This window comes from Ambystoma mexicanum, chromosome 10 (assembly GCF_040938575.1).
Source record: "Ambystoma mexicanum isolate Mex_15411 chromosome 10, UKY_AmexF1_1, whole genome shotgun sequence".
NCBI lineage: Eukaryota > Metazoa > Chordata > Amphibia > Caudata > Ambystomatidae > Ambystoma > Ambystoma mexicanum.
The window spans coordinates 56165203-56182135 of record NC_090932.1 but is presented as its reverse complement, the minus strand read 5'-3'; the positions used below and the strand labels follow the sequence as shown (position 1 = coordinate 56182135).

Sequence of the window (16933 nt, the reverse complement as noted above, 5' to 3'; positions counted from 1 at the left end):
TGGATTCTTGGTGCTTAGAACAAAGGCGTAGGGAGTACAAGAGTACACCATGGATTGACATCTTTCTGAAAGAGCCAGGCTTCCAGTTTACGTGGCAAGGTGGAATAAGGATAGATGAGAAGGTCAAGACGAAGAGAGTTCCAGAGGTTGGGAGCAAGAGCTGAACAGGAACATCACCTTGTATAAGGATAGATGCGATGGTCAAGAGGAAGAGAGTTCCAGAGGGTGGGAGCAAGAGCTGAAAAGGAAGATCCCCTTGAATAAGGATAGATGAGAAGATTAAGAGGAAGAGAGTTCCAGAGGATGGGAGCAAGAGCTGAAAAGGAACATCACCTTGAATAAGGATAGATGCGAAGGTTAAGACGAAGAGAGTTCCAGAGGGTGGGAGCAAGAGCTGAAAAGGAACATCACCTTGAATAAGGATAGATGAGAAGGTCAAGAGGAAGAGAGTTCCAGAGGGTGGGAGCAAGAGCTGAAAAGGAACATCCCTTGAATAAGGATAGATGCAAAGGTTAAGACGAAGAGAGTTCCAGATGGTGGGAGCAAGAGCTGAAAAGGAACATCACCTTCAATAAGGATAGATGAGAAGGTCAAGAGGAAGTGAGTTCCAGAAGGTGGGAGCAAGAGCTGAAAAGGAACATCACCTTGAATAAGGATAGATGCGAAGGTTAAGACGAAGAGAGTTCCAGAGGGTGGGAGCAAGAGCTGAAAAGGAACATCACCTTGAATAAGGATAGATGAGAAGGTCAAGAGGAAGAGAGTTCCAGAGGGTGGGAGCAAGAGCTGAAAAGGAACATCTCCTTGAATAAGGATAGATGCGATGGTCAAGAGGAAGAGAGTTCCAGAGGGTGGGAGCAAGAGCTGAGAAGGAATATCAAATTGAATAAGGATAGATGAGAAGCTCAAGCAGAAGAGTTCCAGAGGGTGGGAACAAGAGCTGAAAAGGAACATCACCTTGAATAAGGATAGATGCGAAGGTCAAGAGGAAGAGAGTTCCAGAGGGTGGGAACAAGAGCTGAAAAGGAACATCACCTTGAATAAGGATAGATGCAAAGGTCAAGAGGAGGAGAGTTCCAGAGGGTGGGAGCAAGAGCTGAAAAAGAACATCACCTTGAATAAGGATAGATGAGAAGGTCAAGAGGAAGAGAGTTCCAGAGGGTGGGAGAAAGAGCTGAAAAGGAACATCACCTTGAATAAGAATAGATGCGATGGTCAAGAGGAAGAGAGTTCCAGAGGGTGGGAGCAAGAGCTGAGAAGGAACATCAAATTGAATAAGGATAGATGCGAAGGTCAAGCAGAAGAGAGTTCCAGAGGGTGGGAACAAGAGCTGAAAAGGAACATCACCTTGAATAAGGATAGATGCGAAGGTCAAGAGGAAGAGAGATCCAGAGGGTACGAACAAGAGCTGAAAAGGAACATCACCTTGAATAAGGATAGATGCGAAGGTCCAAGAGGATGAGAGTTCCAGAGGGTGAGAGCAAGAGCTGAAAAGGAACATCACCTTGAATAAGGATGGATGAGAAGGTCAAAAGGAAGAGAGTTCCAGAGGGTGGGAGCAAGAGCTGAGAAGGAACATCACCTTGACACAATTGTTGCACTCTAGATACCGCCAGAAGACAACCAAGGCTTGAAGTACATCTCCGTAGCAGGTTTAAGGTTGATCAGAATTAAGCATGGGAGGATTTTAGGAACAAGATATTAGTCAAAGTTTTGGTTTCGATCCATTAGCATCGCTATTCATCACAGCCCACAGCTGAATAGTCCCTGGGCATGGTGAGCATCTCGTAACACTAATATGCTATCAACTAAATTCCCATTGTGGTCACATTATCCATAGAAGGCATTTGTTGGGAAGGCCAATAACAATCAGGTAATTTTATAGCACTTCATGGCGGATTCCTCTTGCTTCTAAGTGCTTTCGTAGTAATTGTTATTGTTACCCAATTTTGTGGTTCTCAATGTGTCGACCTCGGAAGGATGAATTGTAGCCTTGCCCCAGGTCAGAGGGGAGCTCTTAACCCAGGAGCTATCCATCCATTAGGGATTTGTTAATTAATTCTCAACACAGTGACCTTTGTAGAGGATGTGTGTGTTTTAGAAACACCCAATCCAAGTGAGGTGGTTACTGAGGTGTTGTTACATGTCTTACTTGAGTAGAGTAGTTACTGCCATGACAGCCACTTGGTGCTGATTCCGTGGAGGAGGGCGTGGGGGCAGTTAGAAGGCCTCAGTTTGCGTAAAAAAGCCAGTTGCACATTCTGCAATCTCCAACGTTCTATCAAGCACTGGTGAGAACACATATTTCGCCAAACACTTCCTGAGTTCTGTAGCTATAGTGTAGTTTGTCAAATACTTTTCGCTAAAGTTAAATTGAAATTTGTGGAAGGCTTAAGAGTACTGTTGTGGAGAAAATTATTTTAGCGGTCTCCATTTTGTGGCATATGCACTTTGTTCTATGCCCAAATCTCCTCCCTCGTGTGTATTGTGAACAAGCTGCTCCAGAGACAGTTTTCACTGGTGCATAAGAGGGTGTGCAAAATCCGGGATCACAAAAGAACCTATGGGTGCAGACGCAGCTAATTCCGGGTGTCGCAGCGGGACGTTTCAGGGATAATAAGGGTGGCATCGCTCCACAAAACTAGTGGTGAGGGAATCGGTAGATGGGCAATTTGTGATCCCCTACCTGAGTTCTTGGCAAAATAGGGTAAGGCCAGCCTGGCCTAGACAGACAGGAACGGGGATGAAAATACTCAAAGGCAGGACCCATGGTCAGGATACACATTCCAGGCAAGTCACAGTGAATGCAAAAAAAGAACACTGGATTCCAGAAACAAAAAACAGGACACTTGAATAAAAACCAGCAGAGCATTTAGTGACAAGGCTGCATGAAATAGCACAAGCAACAACACTGGAACAGGGTGATATGGTGTTTATCTATGTTCACTACAGGGTCACAAAATAGCAAGAGGTTTCTCACCTTGACTTTACTTTGCAATGTCTGTTTTACAGCAACAACAAAACAAATATTCGCGTTTATTTTCTTAACAAGCACAGAACATAAGATTTTCAAAATGTTTTACTTTCTCTCTTCATACACGGCATATACAGGGGTAGAAACATCAGTCCTATACATAATAACTTGCAAATAAAGTGCCAACTGAATTATACACATTCAAACAACATCCCTGAAATTAAAATGACAAAATGACTATGTTGTCAATGTTCATACAAATAAACACAGGTTCCAGAAGGTGTTTAACTGACATCTCACAGTTAGGCACAGGTGGGGAGGTGTCTCCCTGATGGGGGACGTGGGCCTGGAAAACTCCTCCATTATAGGGTTAGGGAGAGTGGAAAAACCCCAATGTATCCTTTTCCAACTGTCCCAACTGAAAGGTGTGGTTAATAGGATCTGGGGATGGGCCAAGCAGCTAACCCAGTGTCCTGGAAAATTCTATCCCATTGAAAGCAATGCTGTCCATTGAACAAAACGAAGGCCCTTTGGAAATGATGCTTGTCCATAGAAACCAAAGTAAAGTAAAAGCACATTATGCATGGAAGTTTTTATTTTAGCCAAAATCACTTTTACAGTTCACGTCTTTTCTGTTCAAAGTTCCACCTGCACCCGGGTCAGGTATTTTTTTATCTATACGTCAAACGGTGCAAATGGGAGACTGTCCGAAAATACACCCCACATGGTCAGGGGGCCCACAGACCATTGTCCTTGAGTCCAACTACCATTCATAGTACCAACTCGTTTTTCAGGGGCATTACACAGGGTTGGCCACACACCCTAGTCAAAATGAAAAGAATTCCTTAAGCATTGACTAAGCAACCAAACGGTTAACAAAGGGCCCTCTTTAAGGATTTACTCAGCCGTGCCCAGGAAAGTATAGGGCAGGGTTGTCCAACTTCAGGTTTTGAGGGCCAGATCCATGCCGGGTTTTCAGGATATCCCTCATTAATGTTCATGAGATAAATTTACATACAATGATTCTAAATGTATGCACATTTTTCCTCATGAAAAACCCATCAGGTTTCCGCCCGTCGAGGCCCAGATTTGGACAACCCTGGTATAGGACATGAAAAATGTAAATTAGCTAAGCGGTCACTGAACGTTTTCTAAGAAGTTTACTCAATGCTTACAGAATACATGAACTGCTTGTAGAACAAAAATATGTATTATTGCTTTGGAAGCCTAATTGAAATGTCCCAACTGATTGACACATGCTTAAGGAATGTCAAGCAAGCCTTCTCTTTGTCTAGGGCAGCAACAACTTCTGATGCATTGGTTGGTCATGAAGCTTTAAATTGAACATATGCTACACATGTGTAAAGGACCTTTACGCCAAGGGCTGCATGCTGTTACTAAGCGTTGAACTACTTTTTTCCCGTTGCAGAAGGAAGAACCCGCGAACGCTCCTGTTTACACTTTGGAGTATGGCGTCTTGGAGTTTCATGGTGATGGGAAGGCAGCGAGACATACCAAAATCAGTGTCGCTGACAATGTGGAGTACGCGACCATCATGCTGCCATCAAGTATGCCTGCCACCGGTGACTGGAATTCAAGCGGAAAGAAGGATGAGACTGTGTGATCCTCACCCATAATGCACTTGTGTTGGGCTCAAGCAATGGCCGGGTCTTGGTTGCTCTGGACTTGGTGTGTTCCTTTGATGATTGTCAGGTCCTTCCGGAAGGAACCACTCACAGCAATGTTTGTCTACACTGACTACTCTCCTAAATGACTCAAGTTGGGGGCCATCTTTCTTTGGGTATTACTTCAGCCTCGTCAGTGTCCCTGCTCTCCTGCAAACATTTCTCAATGGTTTACTTGGAAGTGAGCTAGCGCGAGTGAATGTTTGTGGGATGAAAGTGTCTAATTTTTTCAGTAGTGTACAATTTGGGAGTTTGGATGGGTGGCACCGAATTTGCCGATCAGTGTTCACCTACACTCCATTTAGCTTGTTGACCTGGAAGTATTGCCGCAGAAGGGCAATGTTTGGATTAGAGTTTCCTTATACAACATGGGTCTCAGCCGTTTCAACAAACACCAAACAGATGGCCCTGTGCAATAGGGAGAACTTACTCAACCGGAGAAAGACCCTGAACACAGTCCAGGCCTGGCAATATATCGTATGTGGTAGCGTGGCTTTTGTTTGTAACCTTGTCTACTAGTTACTAGTTGATATCAAACAGCATCACCCAGCTTTCCCCCTATCCCTCCAGTAATTAGTCAACACCAGACAGCCATTCCGTGCTTCATGATGAAGTTTGTGAAGTTCCTCAAAAAGCTCCTCCAATTCGGATTCTCCCCAAGTTACTTGTTGACACCAGATGGCGCCTCAAGGCTTGTTGGTTGCATGTGATAATGTCCCCGCAAAAATGTCGTCAAGCATACAATTCGCTGAAAAATTGCCATTTTGTAAAGGGACATTTTTACATGGAACATGCGGGGGACACTCCTGCAGCCCCCAAAACCTTTTGTTTCCAAGGGGAGCGGGGGACACCCCCGCAACCTCCGCTCCCCATGTCCCTATATATAAGGTCACCTATATAATGTTGCCACAAACCTTTCCCGGCGACATTGTGTACTGTGACCATGTATATGGGGAAAATATTACCTGATAACGGCTTGATACCCCAAGTTACTAGTCAACACGAGACAACTCCTCCAGGCTTAATGCCCACATTACTTCTAGGGTGCTCACTCAAGTTACTACTCAACACCAGAACGCTCCTCCAGGCTTAATATCCACACTACTTCTAGCGTGCTCACTCAAGTTACTACTCGACACGAGACCGCTCCTCCAGGCTTAATGCCCACATTACTTCTAGGGTGCTCACTCAAGTTACTACTCAACACCAGAACGCTCCTCCAGAGTTAATATCCACATTACTTCTAGGGTGCTCACTCAAGTTACTACTCGACACGAGACCGCTCCTCCAGGCTTAATGCCCACATTACATCTAGCATGCTCACTCAAGTTACTAGTCAACACCAGAACGCTCCTCCAGGCTTAATGTCCACATTACTTCTAGCATGCTCACTCAAGTTACTACTCAACACCAGAACGCTCCTCCAGGCTTAATGCCCACATTACTTCTAGCGTGCTCACTCAAGTTACTAGTCAACACGAGACCGCTCCTCCAGGCTTAACGTCCACATTACTTCTAGCATGCTCACTCAAGTTACTACTCAACACCAGAACACTCCTCCAGGCTTAATGCCCACATTACTTCTAGCGTGCTCACTCAAGTTACTAGTCAACACGAGACCGCTCCTCCAGGCTTAACGTCCACATTACTTCTAGTGTGCTCACTCAAGTTACTACTCAACATGAGACCTCCCCTCCAGGCTTAATGCCCACATTACTTCTAGCATGCTCACTCAAGTTACTACTCGACACGAGACCGCTCCTCCAGGCTTAATGCCCGCATTACTTCTAGGGTGCTCACTCAAGTTACAACTCAACACGAGACCGCTCCTCCAGGCTTAATGCCCACATTACTTCTAGCGTGCTCACTCAAGTTACTACTCGACACGAGACCGCTCCTCCAGGCTCAATGCCCACATTACTTCTAGGGTGCTCACTCAAGTTACTACTCGACACGAGACCGCTCCTCCAGGCTTAATGCCCACATTACTTCTAGCGTGCTCACTCAAGTTACTACTCGACACGAGACCTCCCCTCCAGGCTTAATGCCTGCATTACTTCTAGCGTGCTCACTCAAGTTACTACTCGACACAAGACCGCTCCTCCAGGCTTAATGCCCACATTACTTCTAGCGTGCTCACTCAAGTTACTACTCGACACGAGACCGCTCCTCCAGGCTTAATGCCCACATTACTTCTAGCGTGCTCACTCAAGTTACTACTCGACACGAGACCGCTCCTCCAGGCTCAATGCCCACATTACTTCTAGGGTGCTCACTCAAGTTACTACTCGACACCAGACCGCTCCTCCAGGCTTAATGCCCACATTACTTCTAGGGTGCTCACTCAAGTTACTACTCGACACCAGACCGCTCCTCCAGGCTTAATGCCCACATTACTTCTAGGGTGCTCACTCAAGTTACTACTCGACACCAGACCTCTCCTCCAGGCTTCATGTCCAAGTTATTTGTGTACTGCATTTTTAATCAAACCCTGCACATTCCGGATTCCTCTTACACACCTGCCGTTATGTCTGTGTGCTTCAATGCCAAGCTACTCATAACTGTCTGGTTAAAGCTTGACCTCTCACCAAATTCAGGGATTACTATCATCAACCTACTCCCAAACTACAAGCTGACACTTGCCTCCTGCTTACCTCCATCCTTGACAAAACCCATGTTATCTCCACTCTAACAGGTCCAATCTTATATGATATGATATGATATTTTATTTTATTTATATCGCGCTCATACATAGGTGTTTCAGAGCGCGACAAGGCAAGGGAGGGGAACGGGGGAGAACGAAACAACGATCTTACTAGGTGCAGTGACATTGAGAACATGCAATTGCATGGGAGTGGGGGAGGGGAAAAGTGCATGGAGGGGAGGGAGAAAGTGGAAAGTGCAGAGCAAAGGAGAAACAGGATAAATAATCATAACAAAAATAAATAAATAAATAATAAAATCAGCACAAAGTGGTAGTGCAGCCAAGTGCCAAGTGCTAGGTTTGAGGCAGCAGATCAGGTGGGTCTGATAAGTGCAGGAGGGAAAAAAGGAGGGGGCTGTATTGGTACAGATACAACCCCAGTGCAAGGGGTGGCCCGGAGGCAGTGCGGTAGGGTGGCAGGATGAGCAGGAACCTGGGACCAGAGACAGAGGGTGTACCAGTGCAATGTGCCAAGAGAGCAGATCAACAGGGGAGATGGGGGGCGAAGGCAGAAGCAAAGAGGAAGATCTTGAGGTGCTTCCGGAACCTGAGATGGTTTTCTTCAAGTTTTAGAGTGGCAGGAAGGCTGTTCCAGAGGGAGGCCCCAGCTGAAGACAGAGATATACCCCCAGGTCTTTTCTTTGAAAACGACTGACCCTGAGGGAGTTAGAAGAGGAGGAGCGAAGAGCTCAAGAGGGAAGGTATTTACGGAGGGATAGCTGAAGATATTTTGGACCCAGGCCCCAGAAAGCCTTGTGGACATATGCTGGGGACATGTCAGACACAAAACACTTCCACAACTGTAGAGCGGCTCCAAACTACATTTTGTTAGCAGATATTCTGTTGATGCCGTACATTAGCTCTACAAGGAAGGATCAGTCTTTTATGACCGCAGTGCTCCATGTTGCGATTCAAATGAAAAATCATATTTCAGTTAGGACGGCAGGAAGGAGAAATGACAAGTGAATAATCCTCTCTAAAGACCTTAATTTGCCAACGCCCCTTTTGCCTGACTTCCTGTTTTAGTGGTGGGCAAACTGCCGCCTACCAGTTGTTTTGGCCTACAACTCCCACAAGCCCTTGGCAGCAAAGGCAATGGTGAGGGATCCTGGGAGTCGTAGGCTAAAATAACTAGAAGGCCATAGGTTGCCCACCACTGCCAGTCAATTGTGCATTTGTGAATTATGACTCGTACATCTTTGCAACAGATGTTTTGATTAGTGGCTCCTGTGGATTTCTGGAGGTAAAGGGTGTCAAATGTTTATGAGTAAATACTTAACAGCATTTCCTAACAGTTGGTATAGAGGTCAATTTCTACGCTTCGAAATGAATATTTATCCAACTGCGCAAATGCAGTAACTTTACGGCCAGATCCTCTCGAAAGATTGTAGATTCTGCAGTAAAGAAGGAGAGGAAGAGTATTTGAGGCATATCACGCTATTTTGCCAAGGACTTACAAACTTAAGAACTAAATACTTGGCCCAGATTATTAAGGGAAGATATTTGGAGGTAGCTGACGTACTCTGACTTTTTCTACAACAAAGTGAATTCTTTCCGGCCACATTTGCCCTGATACATTTTTTAAAAGAAGTATTTGCAGATGATGTAAAAGGAGCCTTGATATAAAGTACCATCGAACCGGAGATTAGGAAGAAAAGACAAATAGGAAATGTAGATTGGAATTTTAATGGGAGTTTTATGAAACTGTGGTAGAATGTAAAATGGATTTGATGTGTTTTGATAAAAGGGTTCTAATGAACCAAATAAAAAAATAAAAAAAAGAATAAAATGTTTTTGAAGCACATTGGGCTATTAAGAGTGATCAAGACTACAAACTTCAAAGGGAACTTACCCATCCAAGTGGATCTAAAAGGTCAGGTTTAACAATAATTAAGCCAAGCTTGGCCCACAGTGTATGCTGGAGACCATCCTGGCAGATAGCTATGCAGTCCATGTGCCACTCCTGACATACGCCATCCTACCCCCTAGGATATATTCCACTGAGTTTTGTTGGCTGTAGTTCTCTTTTTTAGCACAATATTGTTATGTTACATTGAAATGGTGAAATTCCCTTTTTGAAGCGTGCACTGTCAGATGTTTGTCCAGTGTTTGCTCTGCTCCTGTATCGGGCTAGGGCGGGACTGGGGAGGCTGCCAATGGCGGGTTAGCCCATGTGGAAATCATGGAATCTCCTGTTGCCCTTCTCTGAGAGGTGGGGCTCAGCAGGTTCTGCCACATGCCAGCCAATCCCTCCCTATTTACCAGCACCCCTGCCCCCCCCCATGGAGTGACTAGGACAGCACATTGCTTCTTCCCTCCTAAGCAACCACAAAACAGTATTGTCACTTAGAGTCAAGCTGCCAGCAATTGGCAACAATGAGAGACCCCCATCCAGTCTATGAGAGCAAATGAAGCATGAAAGCCAGGGATGTCATTTCACCAAAATGAAATGGGTAGCAAGGGAGACCACAGGGGTAGCAAGCGACCCCTGATGTAAGCCGGATGCATGTTAGGGGAAAACTTGGAATATCTCCTGCTATGTTCTTTAAGAAGCTACACAAAGTGCATTTAAAAAAAGCAACTTTTAGAACAATTTTAGTTAATACAAATACTACTTTACAATACCTATTTTTAAGAGCGCCCGAGAATAATTTCTATTCATGAAATAAGACATTTTAGCATAGCAGATATACTAACTAACCATAATCTATGGTATGATATTCAGTCTAAGGTAGCACACGGTCTGACATTTGGATAGCCTCTTGCTGCTTTGGGACCCCTGAGAGAGGGCAGGTGGTGGGGTAGGCAGGACAGCAGTAATAGATAAAGGTTTTCCATTGGAGAGTGGTTGTGCAGTGCAGAGCAGAGGAACCGTTCTCTGCTTCTAGGCAACTTCTACACGTTAGGCTTGTGGTGATGTGTGCTTCTAAAGTGGTGATGCAGGGGTGAGCTGAAAAGCACGCTCTCCGGCGGGTAGACGTCTGCATGTGCGGTGATGTGTGCGCAGCAAGGTGATATCCCAGGTGGTTGAGATGCTTGGTGGCCTTAGGAATCCAGAGACCTCATTCCTGCTTGGGTAGGCTTAAGCATGGGTAGACGTAAGCATTTGGTAGGCTTAAGCATATGGTAGGCTTAAGCATGGGTTGGCATAAGCATTGGTAGGCTTAAGCATGGGTAGATTTAAGCATTGGTAGGCTTAGGCTTGATTAGGATTAAGTGTGGGTCGGCCTAAGCATTGGTAGGCTCAAGCATGGGTAGGATTAAGCATTGCTAGGTTTAAACATGGGTAGTCCTAAGTATGGGTCGGCTTCAACATGGGTAGGCTTAAGCATTGGTATGCTTAAGCATGGGTAGGCTTAAGCATGGGTAGGATTAAGCGTGGGTAGACGCAGGTATAGGTAGGCTTCAGCATGGGTAGGCTTAAACATTGGTAGGCTTAAGCTTTGTTAGGCTTAAGCATGTGTAGGCTTATGCATTGGTAGGCTTAAGCATGGGTAGGCTTAAGCATTGGTGTGCTTAAGCATGGGTAGGCTTAAGCATGGGTAGGATTAAGCATGGGTAGACGTAAGCATGGGTATGCTTCAGCATGGGTAGTGATTACGCATGGGTAGGTTTAAGCTCTGGTAGGCTTAAACTTTGATGGGCTTAACCATGGGTAGGCTTAAGCAGGAGTAGGCTTTGGGTTGCTGATCAGTGTGTGTGCAGTTTTTGAAGGATAAATGGGTGCAGGCTCTGAATGAGGAGGTGGTATATTTCAAGGTTTGAGTGGCAAGAAGAGATGCTGAAATAGGGCAAGTGTTTGTTGGTTGGGGCATGGCGTTAGAGTTAGATGTTAGCCACAGAAAGTTTGTATACATTTGAAAACATAGCATGATTTTGCAAACATTGCGTAAGGTTGTAATGAGGCAAGGGTGGAGAGGAATAAAAACACGGAGAACAGCACTGCCAATGGAAGAGACGAGGGGGACTAAGTGAACACCAGACAGAGAGAAAGATGGATGGAGAAACACTCATTGGCAATACCAACAGATTGGGCTTTTGTGTAGGCATCGGAAAGGCACTTGCCAGTCTGTGCCGTAGTGGTATTAACTGCCCATTGATGGTAGTAGGTGCAAAATGGTGCGAGTACATGGGCATATGATAGCAGCTCGTGGCAAAAGCTTAATACTTATACACAAGTCAAAACTGTTGGCTTTCCAATGCTCGGTTTTATCAGTACTTCAGTGAAGGACACGCATTGTGCTTATAACTCGAGTGGCTGAAGCCAGGCCTGTTAAGGCATTTTTATTACACCAGTAGCATGTTTACAACTCCAATTCAGTCATTAACTCTCAGAAGGCTGCTTTGAACAAACACTGGCAGACACTTTGAGTGCAATGTTTGAGGGTAAGGCTTCATTAAAACGAGCTCAAATAGTTCCCACGAGGAGGTGTTTTGGGCGGGGTGGAGCAGGAATAGGTGGGAATGGCCATAGGGATTAGCATGGCCATGGGCAGGCAAGGGCTGGACATATAGGACCTAATTCACAGAGCGTTTTCCAATGGGGTTTTGCCATTGTAAAACGCTTCTGTGAATTAGACCCATTACCTCAAACGACACCTACAGGCTGTGTGTCCCTCCTCACATGCCATATCCCCCCACCCCCCATCGGTACTCTAATGCAATAGTTTCGGCTTATAGGTGTTGCAGGCACCACCTTATAGCCCAAACTAAAAACACAGGGATAGCCGATAATGAAGCAATAATGCAGTTAGAGCAGATCAGGAAGTGGGCAGAAGTGAACATGGGAGGGGCAGTTAGAAGTAGGGCAAACAGCACAAAAGTTCCAAGAGGGGGGCATGACTGGAGGAAGGGGAAGAGGAAACCAAGACAGATGCAGGAAAAGCAAGAACTGGCGAGAAGCCAGACCGGCCTGATAACAGTAAGGAGAGTAAGATTAAAAAGAGAGAAGGAGCGAACAAGCATTGGCCAAGCCAATACGTGTGGCTTGCTGAAAGTCTATGCGCTGCGTTTCAAGGAGCCAAAGTGGGGGAATCGAGTGATCCCGTGGCAGAGAAGGGGCGAGGAAAAAAGAACACATGAGTAAAGGGAAGATCAAGTGTGGACAGGGCGTGTACCGTGGACCCTACATGTACACTGAGTACTTCATTATCTGCTGGGAGGACAAGAGCACTGGTGGAAAATGTATGGGGCAAGTGCATTGGGGGAAAAAGGCTCAGCGGTTTCAGAAGACCTTGCCATGATAAGAAGCACTGGGGGAGAAGGAGCAATGGAGGCAAAAGAAGCAATGATGGTTCTGAGAAAGAATGAGGTTCAAAGGGAGCTTTTGGGGCAGACAGAAGAAGCATTGTGTTGGAAGAAGCACTGGGAAGGATGTAAGGGCAGATGAACTAACCCTATTGGGTAGCACTGGGGGTAGCAGGAGCATGCAAAGACGCCCCACGAGGGAGTGGAAGGTGCAATACTAGGGTTAAGTAGGTGCCCTGGGGATGCAAGGTGTACAGGTTGGCCAAAGCCTCTCCGGGGATCAGAGGGAGCGTAGAAAGAGCACAGGGGCCGGGAGTGCTGGTGGCCAAGCTGCCCCAAAGGGGGCAAGAGCATTGGAAGAAGCTACGGGGGGGGGGAGACTGACAGAAGAAAGAACAAAAGTGGTGGAAACCTTGCCCGGATCCTCAATAGTTAATGTTGGGTATTCTGGCATCTCCATTCTGAACAGTGCCTGAAGCCTGTTACCGGGGGAAGAGGCCTGGGCCATAAAAGAATGCAAGGGGATGGCCCACCTTGTGAGAAACACATAGGGTATTAATGGAGTAGCTGGGGGAGAAAGGAGCAAACTGGGGAGTAGGGTGCACAAAGGGGAAGGAAGGCGAACTTGGGGTTGTGAAAGGAGCACTCAGCAGAAATGAGCAGCTGGCAAGACTTACTTCTCTCTATAGGCCACCGATAGCAAGAGCAGCAGTGGGAGTTATTTGCATGCAGTTATGCTTGTTTTTTCACGCTCCAAGATGGCTACCATGAAACTGACCAAATTTGGGCAGCTCAATGGAAGCCATTTTGGAGTATGTGTAGACATGCATAACTGAAGGCAAACAAACAACTTCCATTGCCCCACCCACCATCCCTCTCCTCCACAATGTTGGTCATTCCTAGTTGTTATAACAAAAAGCTGTACATTTATTAATTCCACAGTGGCAAGTATTATTAATTTCGTTTTAATGGATTTCACAGACGAAATAAAAAGCAGGACTGGAATTACTAGCAAAAACATAATTTGACAATTAGTTGCCATTAGTTATATTTGAGCAGGAAGATACCCTCTTTTTGTCAGCAACCTCTCAAAACACTGGAGGGACCGCACCTAGGGTAAAAATAATGGAAACGCAAACGCCCACAGCCACCCGCAGCTCAATGAGAACAGTCATTGACCCAGAGCCTTCATTTCAGAAAAATATTGGCCTTTAGATTTCCACTCAGGCAGAACAGAAACAAATGAACATGAATGTGTGGTGGGATATTTCAAAGAGGTGGGATAATACTCTCCTGGATAATACTCTCCTGTGTAATACTCCCCTGGATAATACTCTCCTGGATAATACGCTCCTGCATAAAACTCTCCTAGACGATACTCCTCTGGATAACACTATCCTGGATAATCTCCTGGATAACACTCCCCTGGATAATACTCTCCTCAATACAATTCTCCTGGATAATACTCCCCTGGATAACATTCCCCTGGATAATACTCTCCTTAATACAATTCTCATTGATAATACTCCCCTGGATAATATTCTCCCCTGGATAATACTCTCTTGGATAAAAGTCTCCTGCATAATACTCCCCTGGATAAAACTCTACTGGATTATAATTCCCTAGATAATACTCTCCGGGACAATACTTGTGTGGATGAACCCATACTCTCATTGGACACAGTTAGTTAACTACCATCTCCTTTCAGCATATCTTTGCATAAACTCTTATTTACAGCACACCCCTTTTTGGGATCTTTCCGTGGTAGGTCATGATGTCATCTCATAGTTAGACATTAACACAACAAACATAATTCATTACAAATCCCAACTGGCCAGGGACCCCTAATCCTGAGCGTGATGCACATGGTCTGTGCAAGGACACGTCAACGATATGGGTAGGGGAAACCATAAACAAGTTCCCTTTGAAATGATGATGAATATCTTATCCGCCCAAACTCGCTGGTGTCACTATTTCACACTAATCTATATGACTACCAATTCAGCATGCATGGCCTCTGGGCACACCTGAGAACCTGATTGAAACCCATAAACCATCTGTTCATTCTGCCCTTATGCGTCCCTTCACACTGGGTTTATTATTCAGCCCTGAACTGGCTCTACCAGATGTCCAGACTTCCCTTGACAGTGAATTACAGGCTCCTATGTACTTAAAAAGATTGCATCTCCCGCAATAGTACTAAGTTGTAAAAACCAGAGCCTGGCTGTAGCTGACCATCTCATATTATCGCAGCTGCTAACTGCCCTTCCTCAACCTCCAACCTTGCTAAACTAATTTTCCGCGTAACACAACGTTCATCTCGCCAACCCAGGCTTCTGGGCATGCGCAATCCTAAACTTATCAGTGGACTTGCAGCATACAGATTTATATGTTCCCCATGTACCCCAACTGTCCCAAAGCACATGTCCATAAAGACCCCCATGTATTTATGTCTGTGCATGTATGTTAAAGACCAGTGTGCCCTCACAGTGGATTTTTCATTGCAAATCTCCTTTCTCACATGCACATATGAAGTTCCTTGCTGCCCAACTTTTCCGCACTACGAGGCACCCCACACCTCTACATTGTTTTATATTGCATCAGGCATATCTTGCTGCGCATATGCAAATCTATAATGTATCAACTGTGAGATTGGTATGGTGACGAGAGATAGACACAGACACAAAGAATCCGTTTTGAAAACCTTTATTTAAGATAAGGGGTTAGGATGAATGCCTAACTTGCCCTATTCTATATGGGAGTTGGGGTCAAAAAAGTTCTGCAAAGTTCAAAAGAGTTGTAATCCTTATGTAAAAGGCTTTTCCAGGTTCCCTTTCTCAGGCAAATCCTTTCTCTGGTCAAATATTCTTAAGCTCATGAATTTCACTTTTCTCACAACAGGCTTCACTTTTCACAGGGTTTCCTTTGCACATTACAGTTCACAATGGACAGTTGAAGCTTTCTCTTCAGCGCATCTTTTCCTCCTACACTTGTCCTTCGCTTGCTATAAATTATCTCTCGTGCTTCGCGTCTTTCACCAACCGGGTTCCCTTCTGCCTTTGAACTCACCAGTTGTGATCAGCGTAGATGTTGCGGTCTCATCATGTCAAGGTCAGGGACTCCTCACTGGCCCCTCCGACACTCCTTGCTGGACCAGGGGAACGAACACCTTCCAAGGACTGATCCTTACAGATTAGCTCTTCACGCACTCCCCTTCTGTCTCCTTGGAGAGATGGCTCCCTCGCCGCATTTTCTTTAGCCCACTCCAGTCGCAGGCCCTCAACAAAGCAAAGAAATTGAAAAAAAAGATACTGCAAAATGTCAGTGTCTCATTTATGTGTCTAACAAAAGTATTATGTTGGTACTAATGTAATAAATATTGTGTGATGGTCTGATGTGTGGCCAATTAATGCGTATAAATGGACTATATGTATTTGTGTTGTTTTTAAAGATTAGACTTATACAATATTTGTGGGTACAAAATAATAAAACAGATGTTTTATGTGAATTGGAAAAGCTTTTTTGTACCCCATTGTTGTGATGAAGGCATGTATATGACCAGATGACCACTGCAGTATTGATGAAAACAGAAGTGTATTAAGCACACAAGATAGCAACCCCCAGCCAGGGAGGCAAGTATACATAGCCACAGTAGTCAGGGACAGCTGAGCCACCTCATATGTTAACCAACTGTACACTACGTGAATAATGAGCAAAGAGCTAGGCACATTGTATATACATTGTGAAAATGCAACGCACCATCCAATAACATTGTGAGCATCCACCTAACACTCATATAAAAGAATATATATATAAAAAAGAGGGGAGTGTGACAAAACAGCCTTGACGAGTTACGCTTTGTTTACCTATAATTGCCCCGGAGATTCAAGGCTTACCAGGAACCCCTGGGGAAGATACCATCCTTTTTTACCCGCTTCATCACCTCTGCATGCCAAGCTTTCATACAAACGAATCATCTGCCACTCTCTGCAGACCCATGAACCAATCGGACCACAACTTCCTCACAGCAATCAGACCAATCGCACTGTGAGTTCCCTTGGGCATTCCTCCAATCTCACAGCACTGTGGGCCTCATTACGAGTATGGAGGTAGCCATGCCGCTAGAACCATACCAGGTTCCAGGTCCGGGTCCCGCAAAAGGGGACTTACCGGGCCATTCCGACCTTGGAGGGCCCGGTAAATCCCTACGCGTGACCTGGACCCTGTACATCCCTATTCCCATTTGAGCCCCCATAGGGCTCAATGGGAATGGGGAGTATGCTAACAACGGGCCCGTTAATGACGGGCCCTTTGTTAGCATCCTGG

General features: G+C 45.4%; 1 protein-coding gene across 2 annotated transcripts in view; it reads left to right on the top strand.

Annotated features, from left to right (window-relative positions):
* Positions 1 to 16115, top strand: part of PDCD1 (programmed cell death 1) — a 161861-nt gene extending 145746 nt beyond the window's left edge. For both annotated transcript variants that reach the window (XM_069617485.1, XM_069617486.1), the window contains one exon: positions 4401 to 16115. In XM_069617485.1, coding sequence (XP_069473586.1) covers positions 4401 to 4595 — 195 coding nt within the window. In that variant the 3' untranslated portion in view covers positions 4596 to 16115. The remainder of the gene's footprint in view (positions 1 to 4400) is intronic.
* The last annotated feature ends 818 nt before the right edge of the window (positions 16116 to 16933 follow it).